The 10,367-nt window shown below is 44.6% G+C and overlaps 1 protein-coding gene across 1 annotated transcript in view; it reads left to right on the top strand.

Annotated features, from left to right (window-relative positions):
• The first annotated feature begins 332 nt into the window (after positions 1-332).
• Cdc45 (cell division cycle 45) overlaps positions 333-10,367 on the top strand; it is a 30,421-nt gene continuing 20,386 nt past the window's right edge. Inside the window, exons 1-7 of the mRNA XM_021184566.3 lie at positions 333-572; positions 723-782; positions 1,609-1,701; positions 3,210-3,347; positions 4,657-4,800; positions 6,581-6,636; positions 9,344-9,392. Of these exons, the coding sequence (XP_021040225.1) occupies positions 522-572; positions 723-782; positions 1,609-1,701; positions 3,210-3,347; positions 4,657-4,800; positions 6,581-6,636; positions 9,344-9,392 (591 nt within the window). The 5' untranslated portion in view covers positions 333-521. The remainder of the gene's footprint in view (positions 573-722; positions 783-1,608; positions 1,702-3,209; positions 3,348-4,656; positions 4,801-6,580; positions 6,637-9,343; positions 9,393-10,367) is intronic.

Below are 10,367 nucleotides of genomic sequence, written 5' to 3'. Positions count from 1 at the left end.
TACAATACCCAGAATGCAGCTAGTTTCCGGCGTTGAGCCCGGCCATCATGGATTCGGGCGGAAGTAATCTATAGCTCACTCTAATTCGACGAACCGTGTATTGGAAACTTATTGGAAACACATTCAAATAATGTGTGACTGAATTTACTTTATGTCTAAGAGTATATTGTTTTCTAAGTATGCCAGGGTCAGATAGTAGACATTCCTTCCCGAAGTAAAGATGTCTGCCAAACATAGGTGGTTTGGGGTAACTGGAAGTTAGCGTCAACACCCGCAACAAGGTTCACAGCCTGAGGAAAGATGATGCTTCATTTTGAGGGACGGGCGGGTCTTATCCAGCTGCGAATAGCAGAGCATTATTGGCTGTCCCCAGTAGGAACCAATCAGAAAGGAGGAAAGGCTAAGCACTATTGGCTGCTGGCGTGGACCAATCAGAAGAGTTGTGATTTGGCGGGAGTCTTGACGACCTCCGGGGCTGTCCGTGTCTCAGCGCCAGCTCTAGGTATCCGGCCGCTGTGGCTATGTTCGTGACCGATTTCCGCAAGGAGTTCTACGAGACGGTCCACAACCAGGTGACTCCCATTCCACGACCCTGATCCAAACCTTATCTAGGGGCTGGGGAGAAGAGGGCGAGTGTCCGTGGATGGGCCGGGAGGTCAGGGAATTGCCACAGAGTTTGGCGTCCCTGCGTTCAACTCGTCTGTCCGCGTTTGCTTTTACAGAGGGTCCTTCTCTTTGTGGCCTCAGACGTGGATGCCTTGTGTGCTTGCAAGATCCTCCAGGTGAGCTTTGAATACCTTAGGAAGGTAGGACAGGAGGGAGAGGTGACAGATCAGGGTTGGCCCCAGCAGGGGGTGGAACACAGAAGGGGAGGGACCAGAAGGAGCAGGCAGGAGGTGAGGAACCCAAAATATCCTCTCTGACCTATACTGGAGCTAGAGAGAAGTATAGTGCAAACAGTGAGACAAGTAGTATTTTATACAGTAACCCAAGTGAAAATGGTTTCACTTCTGAAATCTTTGAATTTGTAAATGACCTCTCAAAGATGGAATTTGAGAGGAGATGTGACAACTGGGAGTGGTATAATAGGGAGTGCAGGAAATACAGGAGCCCTGAGTCTATTAGAGAAGATTGTTAGTTTGGGTTCTGACCATAGTGTGGTTTATTTTTTGTTTTTGTTTTTCGAGACAGGGTTTCTCTGTATAGCCCTGGCTGTCCTGGAACTCACTTTGTAGACCAGACTGGCCTCGAACTCAGAAATCCATCTGCCTCTGCCTCCTGAGGGCTGGGATTAAAGGCGTGTGCCACCACGCCCGGCTCATAGTGTGGTTTTTACAATGTGCTGGGGTTAGGAATTTTTCAGAACCCCTGTAATTAAAATTAGGGTTGTTTTTTTTTTTTTTCTCTTAATGTTTTGCTTTGGCACACTGCAGATTCAGACTGAATGCTTGCTCACAGCCTTGCCACCTAGTTTTTCCTACTGGTCTTTTACCACACAGCATATCTATCACATAGATCTTTGTCTCAACTCCGCTAGTCTGTTTGCTTCTGGCGGCTGCAGGGAAGTCATCTTAAATGACGGTTTCTGTCCACATGCTCTCTCTCCAGGCCCTGTTTCAGTGCGACCACGTCCAGTATACGCTGGTTCCGGTTTCTGGGTGGCAAGAGCTTGAAACTGCATATCTTGAACATAAAGAGCAGGTATGGACTAATGAACTGGAGAATAATTAGGCCACTCTACTCAGTGGCAGGTTCTTAATACTTAGCACTTGTCCAGTTCTGGAGTAGGAGAAGGGTGTTTTTGAAGTATCAGTTTTATTAGGCTTGAAGTTATGGTGGCAGAATCAACATTTGCAAAGGGACCACCAATTTAAGGCAGGTTTGAACTATATATAGCAAGACTAGGCCAGCCTGGGCGACACCACAAGATCCTGTCTCAAAAGTAAAGACAGTATAGTTGTGGACAGCACCTACTCTGACCTTACTTGTTTCCATTTATTTATTTACTTTGTATCCCATATCAGCTTCCTTCCTCCTAGTTACCCCCGCCCCCACAGTTCCTCCTCCTATTCCCTCTTCTGAAAAGGAGAATCCCCCCCCCTTTACAGGGTGTTACCCCCACCCCCACCCCCAGCTCATCAAGTCACGGCAGGACTAGGCATACCCTCTCCCACTGAGGCCAGACAAGGCAGCCCAGTTAGGGGAATGGAATCCACATAAAGGCAACAGTCAGCGCAGCCTCCTCTTGAGTTGTTGGGGATCCACGTGAAGATGAAGCTGCACTTGTTACTTATGTGTGCAGGGGGAGCGGGTGGCTGCAGGCTAGATCCAGCTCATGCTTGCTCTTGGGTTGGGGGTTCAGTCCTAACCTCACTTATTTCATTAGGATACACTACTGCTCTATGTTATCTCTAGAAAATGCATTCCAGTTATCAAACACATGTTTTCACTTTGGAATTAAACGGTAGAACCAAGACTCCTTACCTCTGCCTGGGACCAGATGAGAATGGGTTATTGAAGGCCCTATAGGGAATGGGTAGGGCATGTCAAAATGTATTTGGAGTCCCTGGCTGCTTCTAGGATAACTTGGAAGAGATTCATTTATAATTTGAATTACTTATATCAGTCGAGTTTTTTACCTCTAGTATTTTGAGACAAGATCTTATTTGCTAGCCGAGGACAGTCCTCCTTCCTTGGCCTTCAAAGTGTTGTATTACAGGTGTGAGCCCATAGGCAGGCAATTTGGTGTTCCTAAGGAAAGGTTTTACCTATAGTGATTGTTTGATAAAGGATCTAATATTGAGGAGGTCACGTGAGGCTGCCCAAGATTTACTGCAAACCTAACCCACACAGTGCTAGTGATGTGGTAAGCTGCAGAGGATGGTGGCGTTGAGCAACAGCCCGAGAGACTGGTGTGTGTGTGTGAAGCCCTGCTCCTATTCTTCATTAGCTATTTGTGTACAAGTCTTGAGTTTGCAGAGCCTCGGCATGCTCTTCAGGAAGCAAGAAGAGCCCCAGAACTTATTTTACAGCGTCATCATGGAAAGGCAGTAACCAAGCCAGCTGTGAGCAGTTTTCAAGCCACTTAGCATTCCTCCCGGGCCTTGCCATAATGTGCTCAGTGGAGGAGCACAGGGACTGGCAGTGCTGGGGAGGAGCGGCCTCCTAGGTGCAGTGTCTCCTTTACAGTGCCTCCTCCTGTTTTTCAGTTCTCCTATTTCATCCTCATAAACTGTGGAGCCAACGTGGACCTGTTGGATATCCTTCAGCCTGATGAAGACAGTATATTTTTTGTGTGTGATACCCACAGGCCAGTGAACGTTGTGAATGTGTACAATGACACTCAGGTACCCAACCCTTCTGTGTGCTCTCCCTTTAGTCAGTCTGTACCTTTTTGTGCTGTGACAGCATTGCACAGATCTGTGCAGAGTGTGCTTCCCAGTTCTGCAGCTGGTCCATCTTCAGTACAGGACGCTCCTTTACCCAGCTCATGGGCACGCGCACAATACATTTGTGGGATGTGCATCATTTGGAGGGTGGACAGACAGTAGGTTTCAGCCTCAGATAGCTCAACTATACTTATTCTGAACCTCAAAGCATTAAATACAAAATGCAGCACAGACCAGCTGTCTAAGCATTCTGTGATCTGGTCTCTTTCCACAAGGCTTCAGATTCTGAGATCCTCATATGATACCAGTCAGGAATTGCTATTAAAGACAAAAAGTGTATTGGCTTGGGAGTTCACATCTGTCTTGATCCATTTTGTGTCGCTATAAGAAAATATCTGAGACTGGGTACCTTATAGATAAAAGTTATATTTAGCTTACTGTCCTGGATATTCAAGAGTATGGTACAGCCATCTGCTCTGCTTGGTGAGACCCCTGTGGTGAGTGGTTTCCCAATAGAGGGAATGAATAGGATAGTAAGAAAATTTCTATGGTGAGACAGGAATATCAGAGCAAGCCGATGAAGTTTTATAACCACACTGTACATGGAAACTAAGCCCCCAAGAGACCTGACACACTTCTGAGAGACCCCTGACTGACCTAACACTTGCCAGACCCCACTTCTTAATGGCTCTACCCGCTCAATACCCTACATAGGCTGCAAGCTTCAGGTGTGGTGGACTTTTTGGGGTATAAACCATATAAAATATCCAACCATAACAACGTATTCATATTCTTTATTAAAAACCAGCTGGTGGGACTTTTTACTTTTAATGTATAGCATAAGAAAGAAATATTGGGTAGAGGGGGCGGGTGGCTCAGTTGACCTGGGCTCAATTCCCAGCACCCACATGGCAGCTTCCAACAGTCTGTAACTCCAGTTCCATGGGATCTGACACCCTCACACAAGAAAAATACCAATGCCCATAAAATAAAAATTAACCAATTTAAAAAGAAAGAAAGAAGTGTTGTCCAGACTTAAAGTAGATGGTAAATGCTTTTGAGAACATAGTTTCATAATTTAATAATGGCATGTGGGGCAGCTCTAGTGCCTTACTGAATGGTACTGAGCTGCCAGGGCTCTGCTATTGTGTGTTCAGAAAACCTGGGAGCAGCTGAACAAGGAGAGTAAGACTCTACAGAAGCAACATGGTGGATGGTTTTCTGGCAAGGAGAGAAGAAAAGTTAGATTGGTTTTGTTTTATAACAGATCAAATTGCTTATTAAACAAGAGGATGACCTTGAAGTTCCTGCCTACGACGACATCTTTAGAGATGAAGCAGAGGATGACGATCTTTCAGACAGTGACGGTGATGGGTCAGAGCCTTCAGAGAAGCGCACGCGGTTAGAAGAGGTGAGTGTGGGTCGGGTAGGCATTCTGGGCCTACGCTCAGCGGGGCATACCGAGCACTGGGAAGTGAAAGGGCTAATGTGTGTAAGAACAGACTCTGCCTTCTATCCACACCATAGCTTTGTGGCCTCTGGCAGGTTTCTGGAGTTATTTGAGATGTGTTTTATCGATACAGGAGGATCCTGGCAAAGGAAATGAAATTTAGGTCAGTTTAGTTCAATGTAGGAATAACTAGCAAACGTTCAAAAAAGAAAAACCCATCTGATAGCACACGCCTTTAATCCCAGCACTCTGGAGGCAGAGGCAAGCAGACCTCTGAGTTCAAGGCCACTTTGTTCTACAGATCAAATTCCAGGGCATCTAGGGCTACACAGAGGAACTCTGTCTGGTAGTGGGAGCAGGCATACAGACCCGCCATGGAAAAGTATCCACTTTCCCCACAGTATTGCTCATTAGTTAACAGAAAGGTACCATGTGTGTCTGGTCCCTTGGCCAGTCCTATGTAAACACTCTAGGGAAGGTTTTTTATTTGTTTGTTTTGTGATCTGAAACTGATCAATAGAAGGGATCTGCCCAAAATGGGCTTCCACTAGCTAAAGGATGGCAAGTAGATGGTGGCTGCTCCTCTAGTGTAGCTGTTTTGTTCTTACCTTTTTGTTATTGCTACTTTTTGATTTGCTTTAGTGCTCACAAGTTTGAATCTATTCTTTGTGAGCTTCCTTTAGCTTTTTAAGGGGATTTTGGTTTCGGCTAGTTTGTTTGTTCTTTTTGAGACAAGGTCTCACTGTAGCTCTGGCCAGACTGATAGCACAGCTTTAGATGGGGTCTTTGTTCACCTTTTCTTGGTGTACCCAGATTGGCAGATTCTTGGATTTCAAGTCTGGGTGAGCCAAGAGAGGAAAGAAGGCTGTATACAGATCTCTGTTGTGCCTTTGCTCCCACCATTTGCAGTCCTACTTAGTTTCTATAGTATATAAGAGTTTAGATATGTCCAGCAGACCCTGGGGATATCTTAGCACCATCTCCATGAAAGAAGTGTGGTCATAGACTGTAGACTCACCACAGCACTCATGCCTTTGTACCTAAGAAGTTAGAATCGTTGCTGGGACACTCAAGAGGAAGAAAAACAATCTTGCTATCCTGGTGGCAGACATGGACTTTGAATGCTGGATAGGCAAAGCGGCCAGATGCTGAGTGTACGGTGGAGCACACGCCAGGAAAGCCTATGCACTTCTGTGTTTGGATGGTGTCTGCCAACTTCCCGAGGCCAAATGAACCAGCCTTCTCCTGTCTCAGCTATTCAGCTTCCCAGGCACAGGCTGTACTTAGAGCATGGACAAAGCCCACATTCTCCCTCAGGAGTCTGTGCCTAGGGATTTCTTCCAACCCAGTGCTTTGTTGGGCTTAACCTTTTGTCTTAAGATGCTTTTCTGTTGTGACAAAACACCATGACAAAGACCGCTTATAAAAGATAACATTAATTTAGAGCTCATGGTTGCCATTGTGGCAGGGAGCACCACATCAGGCAGGTGTGGCACTGGAACAATAGCTAAGAGCTTACATCTTTAACTGTAAGCAGGAGGCAGACAGAGCTTACTGGGAATGGAGTGGGCTTCTGAAACCTCAAAGCCCACCCCTAGTGACACACCTCCTCCTACAAGGCCACACCTCCTAATCCTTCCCAAACAGTTCCACCAACTGGGACCCAAGTATATTCAAATATATGAGCACAAGGGGCCATTCTCACTAAACCACATTTTTCTTTTGTTTGTCACTATTTCAGGAAATAGTGGAGCGAAACAGGAAGAGGAGGCAGCGCAGGGAGTGGGAGGCCCGAAGGTGAGTCTGGAGAAGTGGCTCTCTGTTACAAGACCCCAGATTTTGTCCATTAGCCTCGTACCTCTAGTCCTTTCTGAATGCCATGTTCCCTTAGGAGTCTGGGTCAGCCATTTTGAAGAGAGTATGTGGCTATTGCTTTGAAGACAGCCTTGAATCACCCCGTGAATTGTCCTTGGCTTCCTAGAATTACAGGACAGGCCCAATAGTCTCTTAAATCCAGGCTTTTCTGTTAGAAATGAGGCCTTAACCAGATTTGATTTTCAAATATGGATACTTTCATTTATAATCTTTTTAAAAATAAAATAACAGATACCTAGTGGTTGTATAAAACTTTCATGGAAAGAAATATGAACAGAAACTGAGTTATCCATAATTTCTATTATTCCACGTGTAAAAAAGCTGAGGTGCTTTGAAATGAAAATGCTAGAATGGTTATTCTAGCTTGAAAAACACAGGTAGCTGTGTGTGTGAAACCTGGCACAGTAGGTGATGCTTGCTGAGCCCGGTGTGGTGGCACACGCCTTTGATCCCAGCACTTGGGAGGCAAGGCAGAGGCAGGTGAATTTCTCAGTTCGAGGCAGGCCTGGTCTACAGAGTGAGTTCCAGGACAGCCAGGGCTACACAGAGGAACCCTGTCTCGAAAACCAAAAAAGAAACCAAACAAAAACAAACAAAAAAAAAGGAGTTGCTTGCTAACGACCTTTGCTGTCATCCTTTGTGGTCCAGGTGAAGGTTGTGCCCACCATGAGAAAGAAGACTACACCCCCTATAAAAAGACAATTTCAGGCCATTTCTAGACATGTAAAGATAGAGAAGTGAGAACAAGCAGTTCTGAGTTTACGTTTCTTTTTGAATTTGTTTCTGAAATATCCTGAATTTCTCTCTGAATTATCTATATTTGTGCATATTTTACATTATCAAACTACACATCTTTTTTTTTTTTTTTTTTTTTTTTTTTGGTTTTCCGAGACAGGGTTTCTCTGTGTAGCCCTGGCTGTCCTGGAACTCACTTTGTAGACCAGGCTGGCCTCAAACTCAGAAATCTGCCTGCCTCTGCCTCCCAAGTGCTGGGATTAAAGGCATGCGCCACTATGCCCGGCAATTTTGCATTTTTCTACTGAAAACTAGTTGGCACAGGTCTCAGCGTGTGTCAGGCTTACGATACTCCTGCAGCTTCCCCCGCTGAGAGCACAAGCAGGTGCCACTAGGCCTGGCTGTAATCACTTTTTATACTTCTGAATTCACTTTTGGTTTTCATTTGTTGGTTTTTGAGACAAAGGTTTTGTGTAGCCCAAGCTGTCCTCAAACTTGCTGTGTAGCCAAGGATGACCTTGGGCTTTTGGTCCTCCTGCTTCTACTGGGATTGTAGATTATAGGTATGTGCTACCACACCCAATTTATATAGTCCTGAGCTAGCAATCTGCGACCTGAGCCCATTCTCAGGTCACAGATTTTTATACTAACAGTCTTTTAAAAACTTCTTAGTGTTTAAAGCCAGGTGTGGTGTCATACGCATTTAATCGCAGCTCTTGAAAGGTAGAGGAAGGTGGTTCTCTGCCAAATCCCAGGCCAGCTGAGGCCACCAATCATACCCTACCTAACTCAGAGATCAAAAGCAGGGGCTGGAGAGATGGCTTGGTGGTTTAGAGTACTTGGTGCTCTTGCAGAGGACTTGGGTTTGATTCTCAGCATCCATGTGGTAGCTCACAAGCATCCCTAACTCCTAGGTACTCACAGGTACACGTTCATACTCATTTAAATAAATAAATGTTTAAAAATTTTTTTACAGAAACAGCTTAGTATTATTAACACATTAACTGTACATATTAATGGGGTCTAGTATGATGTTTCCATATATGAACATAACCCTCTGGGCTCAATCCATAACACTGGGGAAAAAAAAGAAAGAAAAAGATTTCTACTCCCTTTCTATTTCTTTTTAAAGGATGTTTTAATTTCTTTGTTTGAGTGCGGTGTAGGTGTGTACATGTGGGCAGCCTTGAGTGTTTCTCTTGGTTGCTCTCCATTTTATTCTTTGGAGGCAAGGTCTCTCACTTGAGTTTGGGGCTCATCAGTTTGATGAGACTGGCTGGGCCTTGAGCTCTGAGCATCACCTGTCTGTGCCTCCCCCTCCTAACCCCAGTACACACAGCATCTGGCTTTTTATGTGGACACTGGGGATCCAAACTCAGTTCATCATACTTGCATGGTAAGCATGTTTTATCAGTTGAGCCATCTCCTCAGCCTTTTTATTCATTCACTCATTTACTTATTTATTTATTCAATTTTTTTTTTTTTTTTTGCCTTAACTGTATAGCCCAGGCTGGCCTTCAACTATTCAAATGTCTTGTCTCAGTCTCCTGACTCCTGGGATTACAGTGTATACCACATTATCAAGCCTTTTTCTCTGTTCTTTAAACTATAAGTTACTTCACTTACTTTATCATTGCAAATAATGTACAGTTAACAACTTTGTGTATATAATAGTGTGTCTTCTTTTTTCTTTTTCATTGCTTTGAGGTAATTTTTCAGAAGCAAGAGTCTGAGACAGGCCTGCCTAAGGTGTATGTGTACAGTCTGCTAGAGAGTCAACAAGTGAAAAAGTAACTCTTGGAACTGTTGGAACTACAGTTCTAGCCTTTTTCAAAAAGTTTTATCTTCTCGTCCTGCTGCTTTCAGTTAAAGATACCATTTTGTGTTGTTACAGGAAAGACATCCTCTTTGACTACGAGCAGTATGAATATTATGGGACATCGGTAAGTATGAACAGATCTGACACACTGTAAAGTTTTCACTCCAAGGATCAGAGTCCTACAACAAGAGAGAGCAAAGGTTTCACAGCCAGAAAATCCTGGTGCTCGTCAGAGGTGCCTCTGGGTGGGCGGTGCAACCTCTGCGCTGTCACCCTACTCCTCTGGAAACTGAGTGGCCAGATGCTTCCCAGTGTACTCTGGTTTGCCTCGTGGTTTTCTTTTCTCTCTTTGTGGTATTAACAAAAGTGATACCTGCCCAGTAGAAATCGATTTTCTGAGAAGAGGACTTTTTATACAGCCCTGCCTAGCCCTGAGCCTCTGGCTTCAATTGATCCTCCTGCCTCCTCCTAAATAGCTGGGAATATATTTGCATATTGTTGTACCTGCCAAGATAAATTTTAGATGGTAATGGGATTCTTTCTGCTTCCTGGCCATCTTGACATGAGCTGTTCTTTCCCATGCCTTGGTGGTGACTGAAATTGTAATCTAAAATAAATCATTCCCCCCTTGTTTAAAAACAAAAACAAAACCCAAATTCTTGCCTTTTGCCTTTCAGTTTCTGTAGCATTGAGGATAAAACCTAAGACTCAAATATACCAGGAAAGTACTTACCACTGAGCCACCCACCTCCAGCACTTGCTAATTAATTTTAATTCTAGAATCAAGGTAACCTTTATTTCATAAAGTAAGCCAGGCATGGTGGCACACAGCTTTAGTCCCAGGACCTGGAAGGCAGAGATGGAGGATCTCTTGAGCGTGAAGCCAGCCTATTCTATAGAGTGACTTCCCTGATAGCCAGAGCTAAACAGAGAAATCCTGTCTCAGAGAGAGAGAGACAGAGTTCTAGTTGCTTCACATTTGAGCTGCTCTGGACTACTGTCTGCTTCACAATCATAGTGGTCTAAAAGAGATCCAGAGAAACCAACATGCTCCACAGTGCAGCTAGGCTAGAATGTTGGGCAAATTAGATGTATTGGA

The sequence above is a fragment of the Mus caroli genome, unplaced genomic scaffold, assembly GCF_978045245.1.
Source record: "Mus caroli unplaced genomic scaffold, Mus_caroli_1 scaffold_17, whole genome shotgun sequence".
Classification (NCBI taxonomy): Eukaryota; Metazoa; Chordata; class Mammalia; order Rodentia; family Muridae; genus Mus; species Mus caroli.
Note: the sequence above shows the minus strand (reverse complement) of the source record. Positions and strands in the feature narration are given on the sequence as shown.